Source organism: Protopterus annectens, chromosome 14.part0 (assembly GCF_019279795.1).
Source record: "Protopterus annectens isolate FY-2018-M chromosome 14.part0, PAN1.0, whole genome shotgun sequence".
Taxonomy (NCBI): Eukaryota; Metazoa; Chordata; order Ceratodontiformes; family Protopteridae; genus Protopterus; species Protopterus annectens.
The window spans coordinates 1,154,893,750-1,154,919,863 of NC_056748.1; the positions used below are offsets into that span (position 1 = coordinate 1,154,893,750).

At 41.8% G+C, this 26,114-nt stretch overlaps 1 protein-coding gene across 4 annotated transcripts in view; it reads right to left on the reverse strand.

Annotated features, from left to right (window-relative positions):
• The window catches only part of ARFRP1 (ADP ribosylation factor related protein 1), a 1,146,156-nt gene that overhangs the window by 239,124 nt on the left and 880,918 nt on the right, over nt 1-26,114 (reverse strand). For 2 of the 4 annotated variants that reach the window (XM_044056955.1, XR_006362813.1), the window contains one exon: nt 13,259-13,359. The exons of the other annotated variants lie outside the window; for them this stretch is intronic. In XM_044056955.1, coding sequence (XP_043912890.1) covers nt 13,259-13,359 — 101 coding nt within the window. The remainder of the gene's footprint in view (nt 1-13,258; nt 13,360-26,114) is intronic. 4 annotated transcript variants of the gene reach the window in all.

Sequence of the window (26,114 nt, forward strand, 5' to 3'; positions counted from 1 at the left end):
AACTGTTCGAATATGATTTTTTTCTATGAATATTTGCAATATAGTAATAATAGTAATGTATGTATTTATAAATATTTATAAATATTTATTTATAATTTATGTTTAATAATTATTTATTAGGATTTTAAGAATAATTAATTCTGATTTTATACATGTTTTATATGTATAATATATGAATTATTTATTTATTTAATTAAGTATTCATTCCACATGATAAACATCATTTGATTGAATATGTTTTTCATTCTATTTCCACATTTTTATCAACTAGGCATGCGCAAGTTTAAAATAGTTATTTGGCGGGCTTTTTTAAACGTATAGGAAGTTATAAAAGGAAGTTTCTATATCGTGATTGTTTAACATGGTTTGTTATTTCAATAAATTATTCGTTGGATTTCCAGCTGGTGGCTTTTCGCTTGTTTTTCGTTCGATACTGCAGAGTCTATGTCCAAAATCTCAGTCGGCCCCGAAGACTGTGGAGCCGAAGAGAGAGAGACCAACTCTGATTTTGGTAACTTCTGTGGAGGTTCAGAGGCAGAAGTTGGGGCTGGAGAAGGCCGTTTAGACGTCTTGCCCTTATCCTTCCTGGATGAATGCGACCTAGCAGAGGAGGAAGAACTGGCTAGGTCTTCCTTGAAGGAAGGCTTCAACATGCCTTTCAAAATCAGCTAATTCTTCCATTCCTGGAGTACTCCAGGGCTGAAAGAATGGCAGAAAAGACAAGTTTTTTTGTAGATGTATGGCCCCTAAGCAGTACACAGAGACACTATGTCCATTGGTGATGGACATTTTTTGCGAACATTTAATACACTTTTTAAATCCTGACTGTTTCTGTTCTTTAGGCTCCTCAGATATAATGGCAGCAGAGGAAAACCAGCACACTCACACAACAAGAGAGGAACTAGATCCTCTAACTAAGCAGATCTAGCGCTATCACCCACAAAATAAAAAAGAAAAAAGGGGGTACTAGGTTCTCTAACTTGAACCTAGTGCAAGAAAAGAAACAGGGACAAACTAGAACTTCTAAGTTAAACGGTCTAGCCAAGGAAAAAAAACACACTCACGGGATACCACACACAAATGGCCAACAGGCCCAAGAGATTTTTTAAAAAGACAATAAGGTCAAATCCGGTTAAGGACACAAATCGGTAATCAGAATAAAGACTGTCAGCAATAGACTATGACAGAAAAACTTCACTAGAAGCAAAAAACTCCCAATAAGTAGTAGTAATAATAAAACTGAATCACTTAGCCACAGCCAACCAAAAGAAGCTTCTGAATGAAGACGCGGCAAATGAGATCTGGGGAATGTGCTCATGCACCTCCTAGCCACGAGCCAATCAGAAGTTTTCAGGCTTTCTAAAAGTGGCTGAGTCACTCCGAACCCACACACAATAATGGAGGCGAGATAGGACTACATGACATGAGTATTTTGTAGAGGAGCAAAAAGAAAAGGAGACTGGGCTGTGACTGAGGGAAGCAAGGTCCTAGATAGCAGCTGAGGCACTCGCAATATACACATGGATGATTCAGGGGATTGCAGTCTTCTAATTTATGAGGGATTTGTAATAAATTCTGCCATTTTTCTTGACAGATGTGCAGTCACATGTTCTTTCTAACTGGAAGCTACCACTTGTGCCTAGGTACTTTGCGCCACACAATATATGAGTGGATGATTCAGGGGATGTAATACCAAGCACCTATCTAGTGTAGTTATGGTTCATGCAATCTTTTGGAAGTAGTCTCCCTCTACAAAGATGACAATTTCAAAATAATTTCTTCAAAAACTTACCAATGTAGCCAATATCCATGTTAACAAGGCATGGGTCAACAGGACTATTTCTCCTTTTACAAGAGAAAAGTTTGCTAGAAACTTTCCTCCAGCTTTTCACTCTGTGTGTTCTGAATTCACCTCACCACTGACATCAGAAGCAACCTAATCTATATTCCAATATTACTGTGGTTGCCTCTTGTGCTCCTATTAATAACAATGCCAAGCACGACAATCAATGGTTACTCTCTTAAGTACCTTTAAGACTGGTTCTTGATCTTTTTTTTTTTTTGTTGGGTGGGTGGGTTAATGGGGGGAACCACCAAAGTGGAAATACCTTCTTCTGCAGAGCTAGTCAATATTTTCTTATCAAACTCAAAAGAGGCAGAATACCTGTTTTTTTTCACTCTTCTTTCACCTTTTTCTTCTTTCTTTTAGCCACTGTTCTGACTTTGTGTGTGAAACTCTCTATTTTATTCTCGGACGTTTTCTTTAATAATTTTAAGCATTTCGTAGTACAGTATGAAGGCAAGCTTTTTAAACATCTTCATCTGAAAGGTTTATGAAACCTGAGAACTACAAATTTAAACTTGGATTCTGGTGTTAAATAAAATAAGTACTGGGTGTGGTAATTTCTAGATATAATTTGCTTTCTATAAACAGTCTAACCAACCTGCAGTGAGAAGACTGAACCTAACTTCCAACAATTTAGGTGACTGACCTGGAAAGGACATGAAGGCATTCCTAGAAAAGGGTGGAAAGATCTGAATTATGTTGGCACTTGAAATGCAGAGTGCCAAAAAAAAAAAAAAAAAAAAAAAAAAAAGACTGAAAACACAGGAGAAGAGCGAATCTTGACAATCACTCTTCTCCTCCTTAAAACTTCTTGAGGAGGGGGCAAGCTCCCCAACTCCAGGGATTTCCATACCTTGAAGAAAAGGGAATATTCCAAGAAATGGCATCTTGGACATAGTATATGTAAATATGTTCTTTCCACCATTCAATCTCAGTGTTTCAGGACTCGCTCTATCTGGTCATGACACTTCAAATAGTTACCGAATTATGCCTTCTACTAAACAGCAATTCTCTCTCTCTCACTTTCACCTATATGACTGTGCTCAAGAGTCCATCTAGTTTTCTTTGAAACAGGAGAGTCACTCACCTAGGACGGGATGGGGAAGGGAGGGGAGCTACACGGACAATACTGAACATTTCTGTCATGGGTAGCAGGGTACATTTCCTTTTCCTGTAGTCCATTGCCTGATGGTTTACACTGGGACTTCATGGTTGCTGCTTTTTCTCAAATGTTCTTCTCTGCCTAAATTATTCCATTCACGATAGCCTGGAATAAAAGTCATGATGTCTCCAGTGAGGGAAGTCTCTCTTCCTTTTAGTTGTTAAACATTTGGATATAAAGTGGTGTGAGTTAACTCTGTCAAGATCACTATCAATTCTTTGTCAAACCAATAGTAAAATATGTGCCTTGCATTGAATTTGAAGCAAGTAGTTTTGGTGAACTGCATTCAGAATATCAGCATCTGCACAGTGAGTTAGCAACATTAACTCAACCAAAAACTTTTTATGCTCACACGTAGATGGTTCTTCAGCTGGAGGGAAATGTGCTCCATGGCCCAGTGCAATGAGTCCATTGTACTCTACAGACATTCATGTGCAAAGCAGCAGAACTCTATTATTACAGTGAAATTATTACTGTGAAAAATCTTGAAGGAAAATAACTATACCAAACAAACAGCATTAAAAATAAATAAAAAAAAAACTGCAGATGGAGCACGTGTTCCTTTTCTACAGAGTATCCCATACCTCTCAACTGTACAGATTTCCACAGAATGTCCAGATTTTTACCTCATACTTTTAATCTGTTCCTCATAAAATTTGTCATTTTCTGGCAAATCATTGGGATGATCTGAGGACTGAAGTCACTAAATAATTATATACATTTGTGTTTCAGACTTCATATTCTTCAGAAAAATGCATGCTAAGGCAACTCCTGTTATTCTAGCAACATTTTAAGTTTATAAGAGCAATATTTAAAACCTGTCCCTGCTTTTGGGCCTTTGTCCCCCCATTTTGTCAGATTCTGTCCAGATTTGTTGATCTAAGAAGCTGAGAGGTATGTATCATACTGATGACATCCTCAGCATGGGAAGGAGACCAGTTCCATTTTGCCAGTACCCAAAAGCTCTTGAAGTCAGGCTGAAAAGTCAGCCAGTCACCTGTGGATAATTCATGTGACAAACTCCACTGTAACAGAAATTCAAATGAAGACTATATTGTCAAAACAGTTTGTACAAAGGTAGAGTGAGAGTGAGCAGTTTCTTAGAAGGGAGAGAACATTAACAGAAATGAACAAAGTATAGTTATATGGAATTCTCACACCACTCATGTTACCAGCTTTGAAGGCAGGAGTCTACAATGGACCTTGGGGTAGGGAACAAAGACACTACTAGAAAACTCTAGTTGGATTAAAGGAGAATAGCAAGGGCTAGACCCAAACAAATGCTTGGTGTGTTAATTGTGGGGCTTACTGTCAATGCCAAGAAATGCAGCATAGTGTCTTTTAGCAAACTTAGCATCACCACTGTATACTTTACAGATAACAATCCACTTAAATCTAACATAGTCATCAGGGACCTTACTATCTATTTTGATAAACTTGCTATTGACCAGTATGTCTCTGACATGGTTATAACATTTCTTCTACCATGTACAGCTTATCCTTCATGGTACCTCTCGAGGTCCAAAGAAGTTACTGCCCCCCACTTTATCTCCTCCCAATTAGATCACTCACCCTCTGGCATGTATCTCATTAAGTACCAAAACCAATAAGAGACCGCAATGTTTCTGAACAAAAATATATCAAGTCACAGTATCCTATTTTACTCTATCAGACTAAAACCCCTAATATTCAGTGTTGTACAAGTTTTACTTAATAAAAATAAAACAAAGATAAATACCTGCATACATAATAGGGTGATCTCTTCTTAGCATTTTACGCAATGAATGGCCCAGTACTATGATGTCTTTCACCTAAACAGATCCAGTGGTAATGCAACAGACCTAAACCTATACTACCACATCAACAATGCCAACTGGTGTGAGAAGTACATAAGCCAAAGCATGCCCTGTTTCTGGATCAGGCTGCCATTGCATATCATGCAGAGTACTTCCTTTGCAATCTTAAAATCCAACATGGATGACTGGATGGGTAACTGTAAATCTTCACCTAGTATGCACTGAGAAAATCAACATAATGAGGATCACTGAGAGCCTCCGACCAGTACTAGCTGACATGGCTGAGTTTCTCAATAGCCTCTACAGCTGTAAGCTTAACAAGAACTTATGAAAAAAAATGATAAATCTAATGCCACAATGCTTGCTAATTCCCAAAATCCCTTTAGTATTAAAGGACAGTACAGAAAACGTAATCGTATATGCTGCTGAACAAACATAATTGGGTATAACTTTAGACATCATCTTTCAACCAACATACAAAGCAGTCACTGGGACCATAACCCAATTAAAAGTATGCTACAAGATCTCCTACCACCATTTTCCTTCAGCATGTCATGCCACTACTAAAAACTTTCTCACGGCCAAACTTGAATATGGCCTTCCACTTCATTCCAACTCTAAAACCCACAAAGTACAAATAACCGAAAACAAAACATGTAGATTTCTCCTACTCGCAAATGCCTAAAGCCACCAATGTGACCCACTAAAAGGATTCAAATGGCTGCCAGTAAGCAGCAGATCTTAGATGCTAAACTGTATTTTATTTACAATAATCAAACAGGGCTACTGTTCACCTCTGAAAACTGAACTACTCATCAGAGATCAAACCTACTCCCTTAGAGAAATGCACAAAAATGTTAATTACCCTGACCAGACCCTGCCTTAAAAGATCTATTGGTGAAAGATCACTCACAAAATTAGGACCTACAATTTGGAACCATCTTCATTCAGACATCAGAAAGCAACAATCACCACCATCTTTCAAGAACATATTAAAGAAACATCTGTATATAAAAGGCTCCTCCTGCATATGCTTTCATGACAATGGTTAACTCACCATTATCATAGGATCGTAGGAGATTACTAAGCTAATGGCTCTGGAGCCCTTACAAGCCTAGCCAAGAGTTTATCCCCAAAAAAGAAACCTCAGTCAGGACCTGTCACCCTATCAATGAGGGACACAGGTGGGACCCCTGGGACAAATTTGTGGTTCCCCATCCACTCATCAAGGGTGCACGTGAAGAGGATCAGCGACGTACTTTGTTTGATGTGTATGGAGAATCTATTCCAGAGACAGGGCAGCCTCTGAGAGAAAAACCTGTCTCTCTAGCAGGTTTTGTTAATGTTTCCCGTAACTAGTCTAGACCAGATACAGATTTGCTGTATCCACGACTGTTTGTAAGCTTCTGAGCAGTGCCAGACTCTGCTCTTCAATTTTTCCCTTAGATCTGCTAGTTCTCTCCTCTTCTGCACTTTTACTAGCTTATTAGTCTAGCACTTTACCAGATGTCCTGTAGCAATTATTGTAGCACACAAAAGTGCTACCAGCACTAAACGTTCTACAAGGAAACAGCTCCAGTACTTATTATTAATGCCCCACTCTCCACGCATGTCTAAAGGTCAGTTCCCTGTGCTTTCTCCTATTAACCTGGTGAACTTGGGCATCCTGAGGCAATGTAGCAACTGCCTCATGTACATTGACAACCCTCTCCTCTTACCTCCCAACACTCAGAGGTGAACTTATATAGCCAAATTGGAAGCCATGCATTCTCCAGCCAAGACCGAAATAGCTGGTCAAGAGGAGAAGGTCAACACTTGCACCACACCCACATGAAATACATACCCCTCTGGAACACACCAGCACTGCCTTCATATAAAAACACAAACCACACCCCACTTTCACGGAGGCTTTAAATAAAATTCTACCCAAACAGCAGAGACCTCCAAGGCAGAAACACACTTGACCACCACAACACTAATCACGAGACACAATTATCCTAAACTAGTGTGCCACTCAACCAAAGCCCATATGGCAAAACAGCATGCCCAACACACTAGTTATAGGTGACTCGATAGTGAGGCACACTGATGTCCACTCACAAGGCTGAATAAGGAGAAAGTAACAGTAGGCTGCCTGTCAGGTGCCAGGATCCGCCACATAACACACGCACTCAGGAACCTCAACAATAGGTACAAATATGGCTCTATCATTGTACATGTGGGTGTGAATGACCTGAGATGTACCTCCCTGGACTACATGAAGAGAGACATGGAGGAGTTCTTGGATTATGTAGCCCAGGCGGGTATGACCCTAGCCTTGACCAGCATCCTACCATCACCCAGAATGATACCACAGTACAAGCAAAAAATGATTGATTTCAACAATTGGCTAAGTTTCTGGTGTCATTCTAAGGGGATCCACTATATGTCTGCCTGGGATGACATGACTGACAGACCTCGATACTTTGCCAGAGATAGCTTGCATCTGTAACCCCTGGGCTTCCAGATACTGGCCAAGGCTCTTGCCACCCCTATAGTGTGTGTCTTTTTTAGGCGGTGTTCCAAAGATCAAATTACCACCATAAGAGCTACAAACAAATGCAATCTGAGGGTCATGCTGCTCAATGCTAGAAGTCAAAATCTCAAAATGCACTCATTCAAAGTACTCCTTAAAATGGAGAACATCGACATTTGTGCTGTAACAGAGACCTGGTTCAAAGCAGCAGAAAGCACCCCTGCACTACCAGGATATAACTCATTACACACCTTTTGGCCCCAGAACTTGGACCGAAGCTCCAAAGGCAGTGGTGTTTCTATATTCATAAAAGATGCACACACCTCCAGACTGGAAGCCCAACATAACGCATCAGAGATACTTCAGGTGCAGCTAACATTGGGTAAGACAGCGATTCAGGTCATAGTCTGCTATAAGTCCCCAACCATGTCCCAAGACTTACACTTCATGTTCTTAAGCACCCTGGAGAATATTAGGGTCCAACATAACACTCTCATACTGGGTGACTTCAGCTACCCCTGCATTAACTGTTAAAATTACTCATGCACCAATACACTTGTCCGTTTCCTGGAATTAATTAATTCCAATGCCCTGGACCAGCTTGTTCTTAACCCCACTAGAGGTAGCAACATTCTTGACCTAGTCATTATTAACATGGGCGACTGTTGCTCTACACCAATAGTCAACTCCTTCCTGGATAGATCCGACCACAAATAAATCACCTTGGAAATCCACAGCCCCCCCCCCCCCCAGCCCCGCAAAGGTAACCACCATGAAAAACTTCTCCAAAGCTAACTCTTTGGGCTCCTAAAAACAGAGGTGGCTAACTTCACACCACCCATGCAAATGGAGAACAGTTGCATGACTGCCGAATCATACACCAATGCACTGTACGAACACATACACAAATGCATGGATCTCGCCATACCCAATAGAACCAAGACGCTCTCCTCCAAAAAAAAAGGAAGCCAATTTGGCAGTCCCCTGCCATAAACGAACTCTACAACAGACGGAGGAAACTGATGCAGAATAAGGTGAAGTCCCTAGACTGGAAAAACTCGCTTATCAGCCTCAACAAAAATTTGAGATCCCTCATCAAATCCTCTAAAGCTAGCTATGAAAACAGAATTGCAGCAGATAGTAAAGACAACCACAAGGCCTTCGATAGTTATATGAAGAATCTCCAAGGCAATACCCAGACTTGCTCTGAGCTACTGCACAATGGTACCTCCTATACCAAGCCAACCGATATTGCCAATATACTAGCCGACAGATTCAGTGCCAACTGTACCTCCCCCTCAAAGGACCAATCACAATACCAGTAGTTTGTCAGACACCTAGTATTACTGCTGCACAGGTTAAAAAAGCACTGTCCAAGGCCAAGAATACAGCTTCTATGGGACATGACAATATCCCTGACTGTGTTCTACATGAACTACAGAGTGAACTGGCACCTCATCTGTGTGCCCCGTTCAATCACAGCTTCACCTCAGGCTTTCTCCCTACCGAATGGTGCACTGCTACAGTCATCCCACTCCACAAAAGAGGAGTGACTACAGACACTGGGAACTATCGCCCCATTAGCCTGACGAGTCTGATATGCAAAGCTATGAAACACATCATCATGGACCTAATAAACAAGGATATAGGGAATCTCCAATCTCCAAACTCTGGATCCCACACAGTTTGGTTTTGTGAAGGGTAGATCATGCCTCCTCAACCTGGTCAACTTCTTTGAGTCAGTCACCGGAGCTGTGGATGAAGGCAAGGTGGTTCATACAGCCAACCTTGATCTGGCCAAGACCTTTGATACCATTCCCTACTCAGGAATCACAGAAAAACTCACTAAGCTAAGCATCAACCACCTATATCACTAGGTGGGTTGCAAACTGGCTCACAGATAGAACCCACAGTGTGAAAGTAGCTGACTCCAAGTCAGACTGATGACCAGTCACGAGTGGAGTCCCACAGGGTTCAGTCCTGGGTCCTCTCCTGTTTGGTATCTACTTCTCTGAAGTCCAGGCCAACACAAAGGGACTCTGGCTGACAAAGTTCACAGACGATTGCAAGTTGGGAGCTATTACTATCGCCCCAAGTGATGCTGACATCCTACAAGAAAGGCCTCATGATGACGAACGACTGGTGTCAGAACCATGGCCTTAAGCTAAATGCCAAAAAATGTGTAGTCATCCCCATTGGGAAAAACCCGGTTTCCATGAATTACCACATCGATGGTAGTCCACTGAACACAGAAGGTGTTATAAGAGCTCTGGGAACACAGGTTGACAGCAACCTCTCTTTTGACCACCACATTGCCACTGTGGTCAGAAAGTCCTTCTATGTGGCACATCTCATTACTAAGGGTTTTGCATCCAGGAAGAAAGAAGTCATCATCTCCGTCTACTTTTTCCTCATTAGGCCAATCATTGAGTACAATGCCCCAATTTAGCATGTACCTCACTAAACACCTGCAACAACTGGAGTGGCCACAAAAGTACCTCACAAAGAGGATCCTAGGCCTTAAACATTTGTCCTATATGGATAGACAAAAAAAATCCAACTATTTTCTGCCTCATATCACCTACTTAAGAGGCGATCTCTGCTTGACTTACAAAGCCAAAAAAATCCAACTATTTTCTGCCTCATATCACCTACTTAAGAGGCGATCTCTGCTTGACTTACAAAGCCATGTTTAACCCAGCTCTGTTAGAAATGCTACATCTAAAGAAATCCCAATCCCTCTGCTACAGAAACTCCAGAGACTTCAACCTTATTACCAAATTCAACAGAACATTCTGGAGGGACAGGTTCATAACCCGACGACTGCCCATGCTATGGAATAGACTTCCCATACATGTCAAGCAGAGCACCTCACTGGCCTTCTTCAAGACAAATCTTGATGAGTGGATGGGAAATAGAAAATTCATCCCAGGGATCACTCCAGTAGTTCTACTTGAAAGAGGCACTGGGAACTAAGGTTGGGTGGCACGATGCCAGGGTAATCTTATGGGCTAGGCTTGTAAAGGCTCCAGGGCCATTAGCCTAGTACACACCTATGATGGGAGAGGGCTTTACAAACAGATCAATAAATGCACTTAACTTTATCTTCTTATAATGCAGTTTATTGCATTTGAGTCCAAGGGGTGGGGGAACTTATGCATTCAGGAGTAAGTGACAACTCAATAAAGATGCATTTTAAGGTACAAAGGTACTCATACTGAGTTGCTGTTCACTGTAGCACCACTACTGAAAACAAAGCATAATGGAACATGTCAAGACTGAGGCAGTAAAGGCATAAAGTAAAGTTACTGAGGCTTGGCTTTGAAAGCCTATATCTCTGTCTGGCTTTAAGATTTCATTATTTATTTATTGACCGGAAAGTCCACAGGGCCCAATGACCCATTTTCAGTGGGGGACCGGGGAAAAACTCTCCACACAACCACAGAAATTTTTATACAAGATATACAAGACAAATACATATTATAGAGCTATACAATACAAGAAAATAAACCCAGTGTGTTAAATGTTTAGTAATTCTGTTTGTATATTCTCATAAGAATACTGTTTAATCAATTCTGTTTATTCAGCAACAGAAATAAAGAAAACAAGAGAGAGGTTGGATACGAAGACAGACAGAGTAAATTGCAACTATATTAAGTTAGCAAAATTATTTGTAGTGTACAGTGGCCAAAACATTTCAGGTTGCTTAATCATATGACTAAAATAACAGACAAGGTTATTGAGATAGTGTTCTTTTAGTGCAAATTTAAATGTTTTTAAAGAGTCTAGTTGAGTGACAGTGTGTAGCTACAGAACACAAATAAAACTGTAGTTCTACCCACTTCAGTGCAGCACACCTCTGAGAATTTGACACCAGAACTGTAATCACTTGAAAGTACGGCACTACAGTTACTGCACGTTATGCCCCCCCCCCCCCCCCAAAAAAAATTCTTGTTAAATAAATATTAATAAAATAAAAAGGAAAGCATCCACAGAAACTCCACCACACAAAGGATTTATTCACAATTGAGCGCTTTCATCCGCACAATGTCTGGGCTTCCTCAGAATGTTGAAACAAAGCACATAGCTAATAAATATTAAAAGGATCCTCCCCAATTAACTACTTTAAACATACTTAAATATGCATATACTACAGAACAAAGTAAAAAAATGCATACAAAACCTTACATCTAAAATAAACAATCAATAAAAACTGATATACACATTTCATTTCTATACTGCTATCATAAATTTCAATTTTAAATAACTAGCAATAAAAATGACAGTAAGGGGGTAGTATATGCTGCTGTCTGCCAGTACTGTACAGGTATTTATACTGGCAAAACCATTAGGCAGATCCGATATAGAATCTACCAGCATGGTTACGATGTTAGTAAAAAGGATGAACGTAACGCACTTTTTAAACATCTCAAGAATTGTCCAACACACTCATTTAAATTCATAGCTATTGACAGTGTGGAAAATGATCCTGGAGTGGACCCTGTGACCTTTATTTAGAGTACTTAGAACTCATATGGCAGCTCAGATGTAATGCCGGGCATAAACCAGGGCTCAATGTTGTTTATTAGTTTTCAGTTGTTATGATTCTTTCTTCTGATGTAATGCTACTGTAGACACACATGTGGTAGACATAAGCTCTACCCAGCCCTTTGTGCAGAGGTCAGACAGTTCCCAGGTGGAAACCAAACAGTGCCACACTGAAACAAAAAAGCCTTGTGAAATACGGGATTTACTAAATGTATATAACAAGCAGTACCCCCCACCTCCCCAATGCAGATCACAATAAAGAATTTAGGGACTTGTAATAAGATGCCTGTGCACGAAACACAGTCTTACTGTGCCAATGGAATGTGACCCTTCTGAAGGGTTACACTACCTTTGCCATGAAGGAACCACATAAATATGACCATGTTGCTCTATGAAAACTATTGCCCCACCAACCAGCCTGCCTCCCACACATAACCACTTCTATCAATCATTTCTCATGTCTGACTGCCAAAGTGGTGAAATAAGTTACAGTATTGCATTTCAGTTTCCTACTACAGGGCACCACCCACAGACAGACTTTATCATTAAATAAAATAAATAAATGCAAGTGTATTTTGCTGTATTGCAGTGTAAATAAAGTGTTCAATGTTAATACTGCATCTGTTTGGCTTCCTGCCAAAAAATCAAAACCTAGGCGTAGTAATACATTACCAGTTGGAACAGCAGCCCTCAATCCCCCAATGCTGATCATGGTAAATATAAATTACAAAAAAAAAACCCTGTTGTGAGTAGTTCTTTCTCTTACCACTGAGTACAGTTCTATCTGTTTTCCTGCCAGCAATTAGCACACATACCTACAAAAGAAAACTTTGGATATCCATGTTCAGTAATTAAGTTCATTGAGTAGAAGTGACAAGTCATGCTAATGAAAAGAATGACCTTTCACTTCCTGGTTAAATTTCACATTTACCATAATGGGAAGCTGCAGAGTAATGTGGCATACTAGCCAAATAATCACTTATTTTAAAATGTCATCTTTTTTATCTTTAACTGGCTTTATGCCAGTTACAAAACAAGAAAAAGATACACTAAAATGGAGTGTAAACAGTTTTTGAACTTGTAGATCAACCCATACAGTGCCAAGTTTGCTCACAACCTACAGACAATGGGTAAGTGCGCTGAACAATCAGAAACTACAATCACAGTAATAAAAGGGATGAGTAAACAAAACTTAATGATTGTCAAAGTGATGGCTCTTCTTTTGAAACAGCAGCAGCACACAGTTCATCTGGGCAGATTTACAGTATACATCAAAGTTAGGAATTCAGTGTGCAGAAACTTACTACTGTGCTTTTCATCTAGTAAGGAACCTATTAGATGGTGATGCCTTAGCTAAGCAGCACCAGCATCTATACAACAGTTTTACTTACCCAGTTAATGCAGAGCAGGGCTGTACTAAACAGTCTCTTCTGCCAATTTTTGGAATGCAATCACTAAGTGCTGTTTTGATGTCAGGAATTGACAGACAGTTCTATAAAACAATAATTAAGTCAAGACAAAGCTTAAAAAAATAACATTAAACAATTTTTAAAATGGACACCAACTTTGTCATAAATCTACTTTACATAAAAAAACACTTATCACAGACACTGCAGCTTGTAATACTTACTTCTGATGTGCTCATGTAGGAACACCCCCCTCCCCCCAAACAACTTAATATTAATGTGTATTACCCTTAAAATACTCTTCCTGACACATTCACTTTTACTATCAGGCCTTTTTTGAAACTAACAATATTTTTCAAGACAGAAAAAGAAATTATGTACTTACCATAATGTTCCATCTGTGTTTCCTATTTTCGAGCCCTGAGATCTGACTCGGCCATTGTAAAAGCACCTGGCACCCTTGAACTCTCGAGCTTCTCCCTTACCCAGAATGCTCCAACCCTTATTACCTCAGATCTTGTTTGCTGCTTCTTGGTCTCCTCAAGCTTGGGATGATAAGTAGCTTTAAAACTTCTTATTTTTCTCAAATAACTTTTAGAAGGCTTGTTAATTAGTTTTTCTCCCTTACCTTCTTTCATTAAAACTACGCCGCGGTGGTGGAGCGGCTAGCGTTGTCGCCGCACAGCAAGAGGTTCTCCCGTTCAATTCTCGGCTGGAGCACCTTCTGTGTGGAGTCTGCATGTCCCCCCCGTGGTCGAGTGACATTAAAGACATGCAGATAGGTGCGAGCATGAATGGGTGTGCCTTAGTTGAAGGTTGGGCGTCAGACTGGCAACTCGGCACTGTAAAAATCCACTGCCAATCACGAGCGGACCGGAGTTCCGCTGTGGCAACCCCTAACTGGGAAAAGCCGAATGTCTTTTTACTTTCTTTCATTAAAAACTATACTTTTTGTTTTTACTGTTAGGTATTTCTAGATACTATCATTAGTAACTTTTCCCTTTTTTATGAATTGTCATAGTCTTCCGTACCATTGTTGGTAGTTTCTTCCCCTTTCTTTCACTTTCAAAAAAAAAATATTTTCGTCTATACTTAACACAACTTTGGGTACATTTCTAAAATATATTTAACCACATTGAAAAAAAAAACATGCAACAACTGGAAAAACTTTAAACAAAAGGTTTAGCACCTTGGCAACAAAATGCCTTCAGGGACTATTTTTCAAAAATGTGCTGTGTAGACACTATTCTGATGGAATGTGTTTCAACAGTGTCTTGTACAGATTCGTGTTTATAAAATACAAAACAATACTACACTGGTGGTTAGCAATTTAGGCAAAGTTTGCTTAGGTGAGGAAACTGCATTTGCTGTTTCTGACCTCTTTTTTTACTTTCTGCGTTTTTAATTGGGGGGGGGGGTTTGATGTACTAGGTACTATTGGCTTAACACTGACTTGTTCAGCTATTTAAGAACACTTTGCGAACAGAAGCATGGGAAACACAAGAGTTCCTGTTCAGTGACATCTTTTTTGCTTTCAGTATTTTTACTTTAGGCAGGGGTGTGAAATACCAGGTACTACTGGTTAAAAACTGAGTGGTTCAGTTACTTAAGAACAAAGCTTTGTGAGTGTCCATGAGCAGAGTGGTTATGCGGGATACAAAGATGCCAACACATGTTTTGAGTCGACGTGCAGGAGGTGCCGAAGGGGGCAGAAGTCCGTAGATTATACCTGGGAAGTTTTTACAATTCATTAAGTTTGTTTATTGGTATTTTTGTATACAACACACAGAAAAGTTAGCTACCTTGCGGTTGCACTCTTTACTGGAGGAAAAAACAGTTCTACAGTGTTTTCACTGTAAAAAGTACAGTACTACAAATCAGAACTTAGTGGATAGTTTTTAGTGGGAGATTAGTAAGGCTGGGGATAACTGTGAGTACTTAAGAACTGGCAAGTATGAACTGAAGGGTAATATTGTAGTTGTGTACACAGGAAACTAAGAGCCTTTCAGTACAGAACATGGATCCCAAAAGGAAAATTGTTTAGTTACATTACAACATGCTGCAAGTAGTGATGCAATGTCCTTTTATTCTCATGTTGCAGTATTCTAACATGTGAGATCCTCTGCCTGAAGCGACTTGAACGTCTGGATCATATACAAAAGCTTAGGCTGGTTGCTATATGGTGCATGGGACGTCACAAGCATAGACCATAAACCGTGGGCCATAAATGCAACATCCATGCACAGAGACCTCAGAATTTCTCTGCCACCAGTCAAACGTCAGCTTGCAGAGCATGACTCCAGAAAAGACAAGTACCCCGTTGAAGAATTTTCTCTCTCTTTTTCTCTGCTAGCTTAGGTTGCTGTATAATTTATCCTTAGCTGATTCCGTCCATATCAAAGGGAAAATGTAAGTGTGGCTGACAAATTCTGCACAAAGACAGCATGACCTCTGCTTATTTTGCTTAAGGCTTTCCCATGACTACACCTACAAGACTGCACCTCCAAGTACAGATGTCCCTCCAGCTGCCAGTCTTGGGGCTCAGGTACATCCAATCGTCTTGGCGACTTCGGCAGGTACCACTTCACATGCCGTCCTTCTTTCTCCAGCTTGCATGTCCATGGAGGTACCAGAGAAATCGGCCTCCGATGTTGGGGGGGGGGCCAAGTTCGCCAGACGGCTAGTGTTATTCGTTACCGAGGAAGATGCTTCTAGTTCTAGGCTAATGTCAGACACTAGGCCTTCACCTACTCAGTCAGGACCTAAGACTCCTTTTTTCAAAAGGAAACAGAAGTCTAAGCATCTATTTCCTACATCAGAGGATTTGCCTGATTGGTAGGCATTTTCCTAATTTCTCTTTCAGGCCTTCTTGGCCCTAAGACCTACTTCATCACAGACTCCTGCTGCTCTCCCAACCTTTAGCCCCAGGCCTGCTTCTGCTGGCCCACTGTCACATCCACAGACCCATGAGGAAGATGATTCTTCCATATCTTCTGATGATTCCCTCTCCTATACCTTATAGCTGCCTTCTCCCCTGGAATTCTGCTCTCCAGACGAGGATTCCTTGGAAGGTGATTCCCCACCTGAGGACATCACCTTTGGGAAAACCACCTCCAAAACGAGGGAATACTTTAAATTGGATTCCACACAAATGACAGAAGTACAAAAGAGGTATTATGAGCTTCTGCAGATGGAATCACCCTCCCATTCTGCTATATATCTAGTAATCCCAGCCTATTTGCACGCTTTTGCATCAGCTTCCAAGACTTCAGAGTCTCAGCCACCTGCCGCTAAGAGACCAGACAGGTTCTATAAGTCCCTGATGACTTCAAATTCCTTATTAAACCTCCCATGGCAGACCTAGCTGTTATTGCTATCTCTGCAGACAAACAATCCAGGCAGCTACCCTCTTCTTCCCTACTGCCATCAGATAAAGTTAGCAAAGCGATGGACAGGTTAGGAAAGAAAATTTATACTTCTTCAACCCTGGCCTTCACAGCCATTAATTACCAAACTCGTATGGTAAAATACGCTTTAGACCTAATTTCATAGGTTCATAGGTTCATACTAGGCTATCTGCCCTAGGGCATTTATAAGCCTAGCCAGGATGTGTTTGGCTTTCGCCACCCATTTTAAATTAATTTTGCTATGCCCTTTTTCAAGGTTAGTATACTGTGCCTCTGTCTAACAGTGACACAGAAGTGATACCCGGGTTAAACCTATGATCTCCCATCCACTCATCAAGATTCCTCTTGAAGAGAGTCAATGAGGGACTCTGCCTAACCTGGACTGGGATTTTATTCCAGAGTGAAGGGAGCCTCTGGGTTATGAATCTGTCCCTCAAGCATGTCCTATTTATTTCAGTGCTGAGGTTCAAGTCTCTGGAGCGCGTAGCTCGATGGGATTTGGATTTTCTGAGGTGCAGCATGTCCATTAATTCGGGTTGGACATGGCTTTATACGTCAGGCACAGATCACCCCTGAACAGGCGGTATGCCACTGAGTAGAGCTGGAGTTTCTTTAACCGGGCAGCATATGGCATCTATTTGAGCCCTTTGATCCTCTTGGTGAGGTACTTTTGGGGTCTTTCCAGTTGCTGCAGGTGTCTGGTAAGGTACATCCCAAAAGGGGCATTGTACTCAATTTATGGGCCTAATGAGGGATGAGTAAAGAGACATGACCTCCCCTGATCTAGATGTGAATCCCTTCATGATTAGTTGGGCTATATAAAATGTTTTTCTAACCACTTTGGCCACGTGGTTGTCAAATGAGAGACTGCTATCAACATGGGTCCCCAGGTCCCTAATTACTTCTTCTGTACTTAATGGATTACCACCTATGTGGTAATTCGTGGGCACTTTGTTTTTGTCAAAGGGGATGACTATACACTTTTTGGAGTTTAGCTTGAGGCCATGGCTCTGGCACCAGTTGTCTGTTTCTATGAGGCCCTTTTGGAGGATGCTTGTGTCGGCTGGAGAGTCGATTATGGCGCCCAGTTTGCAGTCATCTGCAAACTTGGTCAGCCACAGTCCTTCCGTGTTGGCCTGTACCTCCGAGAAATATATACCGAACAAGAGAGGTCCCAGGACTGAGCCTTGTGGGTCGCCACTTGTAACTGGTTTGGAGTCTGACATGGCTCCAGCAATTCAAACCATGTGGGTTCTGTCCTTGAGCCAGTTTGCAACCCATCTAGTGACATAGGGTTTATATTTAAGCTGGTGAGCTTATCTATAATGCCCGAGTGGGGTATTGTATCGAAGGCTTTTGCGAGGTCCAGGTAGGCTGTGTGGACCACCTTCCCCTCATCAATGGCCTTGGTGACTGTTTCAAAGAAATCAACCAGGTTTAAGAGGCAGGATCTGCCCTTAACAAAGCCGAACTGGGTAGGATCCAGTGTCTGTAGGTCCCCAATATCTTTATTTATGATGTCCATGATGATCCTTTCCGTAGCTTTGCAGACCAAGCTAGTCAGGCTTATGGGGCGATAGTTTCCAGGATCCGTTGAGGCACCACCTTTGTGGAGAGGGACCACTGTTGCTGTATGCCACTCTTTGGGTACATATCCTGTAGTAAGGCTGAGATTGAACCGTAGTTTTATGTTTGGGTTTAGCTCTTCTTGGAGTTCATGTAGGACGCAGCCCGGGACACCGTCTGGTCCCATTGATGCTGTGTTTTTTGCTTTGGAGAGGGCGGCTCTTACCTGAGCATCTGAGATGTCAGGGGGGCAGCACTCTGCTGGGATAGATATTTGCCCTTTTGGTGGGGGGGGGGGAGAAGTTTGCACTGAACCTGTCTGCTAGGATGTTGTCAATGTCTGTGGGTTCGGTGTATTTTTTGTCATTCTGGACTAATTCTGAGCACATCTGGGAATTCCCACCCAGGTTCCTAACATAACTAAAGAAAGCCTTGTGATTATCCTTAGTGTCCTGTGCAATTTTTCTCTCGAAGCTGGCCTTAGTCGATTTTATGAGTGCCCGTAGTTTTTTGCTAATACTGATCAGAGATGCCTTCCCTTTTTGGGATTTTGCTCTATCATTTAGTAGCTTCCTCCTTCTATTGTATAGTTTGTTTATGGCTGGGGTCCACCAGACAGGATGTCTGCCATTGGTGGATTGGGTCTTGGTTTTATTTGGGATTGCATGATCCATGCATTCCTGAAGGTGTTCACAGAATGCATTTATAAAGGATTCTGCGGTCTGGGCCGTATTTTCCACAGGCCCGGGGGCTTTGAAGGATTCCACCTCGGTTTTGAGGAGTGTGAAATTTGCTTTAGAGAAGTTTTTCACTGTGGTTTTCTGGGCATGAGGTGGGGTCAGGATGTGAATATCCAGTGAGATTAGTTTATGGTCTGATCTTACCAGTGAGGGATACACTTCTGGTCTGGAGCATAGAGTCCCCATGTTGGTGATGATCAGGTCCAGTATGTTTTCCCCTCTTGTGGGAGTGGTAACAAGTTGTTCCATAGCATTTGAGTTTATAAATTCTAGGAACCTTTGGGCCAGGGTATCGGAGCTAGACTAATGCTCCCAGTCTATGTTTGGGTAGTTGAAGTCATCCAATATAATGGTGTTTGGAGATACCTTCATATTTTCCAGTGTTCTCAGGAAGGCCGAGTGGGGTTCATGGGTTTGGGTGGGTGGTCTGTAGCAGGCTATAAACTGGAAGGCAGTTTTACCCACTGTTAGTTGCACATGGATAGTCTCTGATGCTTCGTGCTGTGCCACCAACCTGGAGGTGTGGGTATCTTTGACGAATATTGATACTCCCCCTCCTTTTGTGGTTCGGCCCAAGTTTTGGGGCCGAAAAGCATGGTATGAGGTATAACCTGGTAGTGCTGGGGTGCTCTCGGGAGCTTTGAACCAGGTTTCTGTTACTGCACAGATATCGATGTTCTCCATGCTAAGGAGAGTTTCGAGTGCAAGCATCTTGAGGTTTAGACTTCTGGCATTGAGTAGCATTACTCTTAGTGTCTTATCCCTTGTGATACCTATGGAGGTGGGTTTGTCTTTTGAGCCTTGCCTAAAAAAGGCACTATGGGGGTGGCAAGAGCCTTTGCCAATATCCGAAAGCCCTGGGGTGACAGGTGCAAGCTGTCCCTAGCGAAGCATCGTGGCTTGTCGAGCATATCATCCCAGGCTGACAGGCATTGGATCCCCTTTGAATGACACCAATACTTAAGCCAATTGTTGAAATTGATCATCTTGTCTTCATATTGTGGCATCATTCTTGGCGAGGGTAAGATGCTACTCAAGGTCAGGGTCATACCGGCCTGGGCCACATGCTCAGAGAGCTCCTCTATGTCTCTTTTCATGTAGTCCAGGGAGATACGTCTCAGGTCATTCACACCAGCATGAACAATGACTGAGTCATATTTGTACTTGCCTTGGAGTGACCTGAGTGCTTGTGTTATGTGGCGGATCCTAGCGCCCGACAGGCAGCTCACCATGACCTTCTCCTTGTTCAGCCTGGTGAGCGGGAAGTCAGTGTGTCTGACGATAGAGTCACCTATTACAAGTGTATCAGGTCTGTTGTTTAGCCTTAAGGGCTGTGACTGTTCGGCACACTGGCTTTGTGAGCTATGTGTTGCATGTGTTTTGTTTTGAGATAGTGGTTGCTTGGGTGTCTGCTTTGGAGGTCTCTGCTGCTTAGGCAGATTTTTATTTAGAGCCTCTGAGTATGTTTTGGTGTGTTTATGTGTTTGGTTTGCTGTCGTGGTAGGTCTATGTGAGACTGGAATTGTAGTGAGTGTGGTTTCCTTCTCCTTCTGACTGGTTATGCCAGTACTGAGTTGAGAGAGCTTAGCCTCCAGTTTGGCTATATGGATGCATCTCTCACATGTGTTGGAATTTGTTGGGAGGAGGAGAGGGTTGTCTGTGTACATGAGGCAGTTGTAACATTGCCTCAAGATTCCCAGAATCACCAGCTGGACTGGAGAGGAGATTGACAACTGACCTTTGGACATGCTAGAATAGTACTGGGAATTCCTTTATAATTGAAAAAAAGGGCCAATGGGGAACAAGGTACTCAAGGGGAGTTTGTGAGGGTGTAGTGCTTTTAATTTTTTAGTGCTGACTTATATAATTGCTTTAGTGAGCAAGTGCCAGGTAACTTAAATGCAATGTGTTACAGGTTACTTAAATGCAAAAATGACAAACAGTAACTTTCTTTTAAGTGAAACAAGGAAATAAGTACAGTAAGCAATGCAGATATCACTAGGGATCCACAGAAGCGCTTGAAGTGGTATTAGCGTTTCAGGGAAATAACAAGCAAACAAACAACAAGCATAGAAACAAAGCTAGATTCAGCAGGCCTGGATCTAGTCTATGCTACAGCAAACAAGGTGTACCAATTTCAGTAAGAAATATTTGAAATATGCAGGCACTATAAGCCTTTAACCAGAAATTCCCAGCTCAGAAGGGCAGAGTCCAGCCTCTCCTCCCACAAGAGTGCAGACCACGAACCTTCTTAATGTAAAATAACTGGCCTGAAGCCCAAGTGCTTAAACCAGAACTAATACGCTTTTAGAATAACAGACACTGAGCCCTCAATCAGCAGTTCCCAACTTAGAAGGATGTAAGCTACCTGTCCTGCCACCACAGTGCAGGCCACAAACCTTCCTAATGTAAAACAACTGGTCTGAAGCCCAAGTGCTTAATCCAAAAGACTTAGAATGATAGCTACACTTTAATCGAGTTACTACCAAGCAGTAGTAAATACAATTGAATACTTTAAAGAATACCTGGATTAGTGCTCAAGTTATACAAACAAAGCTAGATTCAGCAGGCCTGGATCTAGTCTATGCTACAGCAAACAAGGTGTACCAATTTCAGTAAGAAGCAGTTCAAATATGCAGGCACTATAAGCCTTTAACCAGAAATTCCCAGCTCAGAAGGGCAGAGTCCAGCCTCTCCTCCCACAAGAGTGCAGACCACAAACCTTTTTAATGTAAAACAACTGTCCTGAAGCCCAAGTTCTTAAACTAGAATTAATACACTTTTAGAATAACAGACACTGAGCCCTCAATCAGCAGTTCCCAACTTAGAAGGATGTAAGCTACCTGTTCTGCCACTACAGTGCAGACCACAAACCTTCTTAATGTAAAACAACTGGTCTGAAGCCCAAGTGCTTAAACTAAAAGGCTTAGAATGAGTTACACCAAGCAGTAATAAATACAACTGAGTACTTTTAAAATGACGCAAAAGCAAAATAAAGTAGGAAGAAACACAAATACAGTAAAAGCAGAACATTTTTTTTTCAGAAAAGTAGCAAAAACAGTAGTAAAAACAATTCACATGCAGTGCAAGCTGGCACACTTGAGTATGTAGCAATATTAGTCCACACACAGTTTGATAAAATGTAATTAAATTAAAAAGGACTACAAGCAAGTGCAGAAAGGGTTTATTGGGTAGAATGCGGTAAAGAGATGGGACTGGGGGAGTGTCCTAGATCAAATCTATAGTGGGGTGGGCAATGCAAAAGCCACCAAATTTAAACTACAACCAAGAACAGGGAGGGGGGTTGGGGAAGACAGTTTCAACAGAGATAGATATGAGGAATCACAGTGCAAATTATAACCAAAAATATATATACTGATATCTGTACATTTGCAGAACAGTAAGACAACAGATATCTAAGTAACAATTTAGCACTATAATACAGAATAATACAAAAAATATATACTCAGCTCTATATATTTGCAGAGTGTCTTGTAAGGCTGTCTCTCAACAATCCACTTTAAATGCAGGCTGCTATTAACAGCAAATTAAGGGAACCTTGAGTTAACACACAAGCTATAGAAACTAAAATGAGGGAGGTGGGTGGGGAAGACAGTTTCAGCAGAGATAGATATGAGGAATCACAGTGCAAATTATAACCAAAAAAATATATACTGATATCTGTACATTTGCAGAACAGTAAGACAACAGATATTTAAGTAACAATTTAGCAGTATAATACAAAAAAATATACTCAGCTCTATATATTTGCAGAGAGTCTAGTAAGGCTGTCTCTCAACAATCCACTTTAAATGCAGGCTGCTATTAACAGCAAATTAAGGGAACCTTGAGTTAACACACAAGCTATAGAAACTAAAATGAGGGAGGGGGGTGGGGAAGACAGTTTCAACAGAGATAGATATGAGGAATCACAGTGCAAATTATAACCAAAAAAATATATACTGATATCTGTACATTTGCAGAACAGTAAGACAACAGATATCTAAGTGACAATTTAGCACTACAATACAGAGGGCATGAATCAGCTGTCCTCCATTCCAGATTCACCCACCAAACCACAAGTTGCATCTAAACTTTCTTTAGCTGCACAAGTCACTAAACACTCCATTAAATGCAGCTATAATGCTGCAGAAGCATCAGCTAGATCAGCTGCATCAGCATCAGTCCTTCGTAGGTACTCCTGGCTCAGGCTACAGCCACTGCCAGATGACTTCAAAAACAAGATTATGGCTGCCCCTCTTGACTATATGTTTCTCTTTGGGAAACTGTCAGCAGAATTGTTCAAAAGTCTGCAGGAAAAGAGCAAGGAGCTGCAGGCCCTTAGGCACCTCTTTGTCTCACCAGTGCACATAGAAACTACCCTGCCAAATCAAGTTTTGTCAGGAAGGCCTCTGCTCCTTCTACCTTCAAATCCAGAAAAGGTGTCAGGAAACTTTCCTCTTCCAGACCTAGAACCTCTCAAACTAATCAAAGACAGCCCTTTCCTGACAAGCCTAAAAATGTGCAACTGTCAGAACCCCACTTACCACCTTTCCTTTTCTGTCCGCCTCTCTCACGGTCATCCCCGGTGGCAACAAATCACCTCAGACAACTGGGTTCCACCAACTGTGGAAAAAGAATATTTTATGACCTGGCAGGAAATACCTTCCCCAAAAGGTATACCCCTCCCTCGGAAAAACCAAATCCATCTCATTCCTCAACTGATTCAAGATCTGGTCCTGCAGAGCACTATAGAAAGGATGCCCCCCAGGACAGGAAGGTCAAGGCTTCTATTCCAGGCTCTTACTAGTCCCAAGAAAGGAGGGCCCGTGGAGACCCATCCTGGACATATCTCTTCTAAACCCCTTTCTGCATGTGCCCACTTTCCACATGCTGTCCCTGCAAAAGTACAGTTGTGTACCTACCATAAATGTAGATGTTCGAGTGTATTCACTGTTGCAGTCATTACACTTGGGTTATCCTGCTGGCAGGCTACCCGCAGTCGGCCTGAATTCCAAAGTCCTGGTCCGACATCAGTTGCTGTCGCCTCTTCCCTGACGTCAGTGCGCCAGGGTATATATAAGATGCAGCCGACGCCATTTTCTTCAGTTTTTCTTGCCCCAGATGTCAGGTTCCCCCAAGAAGGTAGGCAATACATATTGCTTATAAAAACATACACTAAAATAAACAATACCTTCATCTACAAGCAAATACACCACATAGGTTGTATAGGATACAGAAGTATAGATAAGTCCCAGCAAAGAAAGGGGGATGGAGGGTGGGTAACCTGGACTGCAACAGTGAATACACTTGAGCATCTACATTTATGGTAGGTACACAACTGTATTATGTTCATCGTGTTTCACTGTTGCAGTCATTACACTTGGGTTGAATTCCAAAGCTGAGGTAGGGCGGCTGGGTCTAAATAGGATTAGGAGTGGCTATGAGGCCCTGCAGAACTGCAGTGGCAAAGCCTGCTCTGGATTTAGAGTAAAGCGGTAAGTGATAATGCTTGGTAAAAGTGTGAACTGAACTCCAAGTTGAAGCCTCCAAAATTTCCTTGGTTGGTACTCCTCTGAGAAAGGCTGGTGAAGTGGCTGCTGCCCTGTTAGAATGTGGCCTAATATTCTTAGGCACTGATTTGCCATGCTGTGCATAGCAGAAACGAATGCAGTGTCCTATCCATTTTGAAATAGTCTGCTTTGAAATAGCCTTTCCTTGTGATCCTGCAGCATATGCTACAAACAGTTGCTCAGTTTTTCTGAAAGCTTTTGTTTTGTCCAAGTAGAAGCGTAGCTGCCTGTGTATGTCCAAAGAGTGTAGAAGTCTCTCCCCTTTATTCTGGGGATTTGGATAAAATGTTGGCAAATAAATGGTTTGGTTAAGAGCCACACTGGATACTACCTTTGGCATAAATGTTGGGTTTGTCCTTAGAGAAACCCTGTCCGGATGAAAAATGATAAAAGATTCCACTGCCATTAATGCCTATAATTCTGAGACTCTTCTTGCTGAAGTTATTGCTAGGAGCAGAGCAGTTTTCCATGATAAGAATTTTATCTCAGCTGTATTGGCTGGCTCAAAAGGAGGCAGTGTGAGATTTTCCAAGACAAAGTTGAGGTCCCATGTAGGTATCAGTGCTCTCCTTGGGGGTCTTATGTTTTTTGCCCCTCTGAGGTACTGTCTTAGCAGTGGATGTGAGAAAATAGGAGGTTCCGTATTGTAATGAGCTGAAATGGCAGATGCATGGATCTTAATTGATAAGGATAGGCCTTTGTCCAGCATCTCAGTTAGGTATTGTAAAATCTGAGGAATATTTGGAACAAGTGGTTCAAGTCCTTGTGCCTGGTTCCAAGCACAGAATCTCTTCCATTTTTCTGCATAAAATTTCCTGGTGCTGGGCCTCCTGGCTTCCAAAATGACATCCATAACAGCTTTAGAGAGAGGTGTGTTCTGAGTGGCTATATTATTTGCCATGCAGCCAGATTTAAGGTTCTGAGTTGACTGTGCAGGATCTGATTGTTTTGTTGAGTCAGAAGATGGGGAATTTGAGGTAAAGTCCAGGCTGGGCCTTGAGACAAGCTCTTTAGGATTGGGTACCAGTGCTGGCGTGGCCAGTCTAGGGCAATCAGAATCATCTTTGGCTTCTCTTGTCTGACTTTTAGGAGTACCGTGGGGAGGAGAGGCAGTGGTGGAAAGGCATAAACTGTTAGGGTTTTCCAACTGAATGATAGAGCATCCACTTTCCATGCTTGTGAGTGATAAGTCCTTGTGCGGAATTTCTGTAGTTGGCAGTTGTGAGGGGAGGCAAAAAGATCTATGTCTGGGCATCCCCATTTCCTTGTTATCATGCTGAAGACCTGTGGATCTAGTTTCCACTCGTGAGAGTCCATGAGGTTTCTGCTTAGTTCGTCTACCAGAGTATTTTTCTTTCCTGGCAGGAATTGTGCCTGCAGATGTACTTGATAGGTCAGTGCTGCGTTCCACAAAGTCATGGCTTGCATGCAGAGGGGGTAGGAGTGTGTGCCCCCTTGCTTGTTTATGTACCACATAACTGTAGTATTGTCCGTCTTTAGCAATAGTTATCCTGGATGTAGTAGATCCTTGAAGGCTGTCAGGGCATTCTGTACA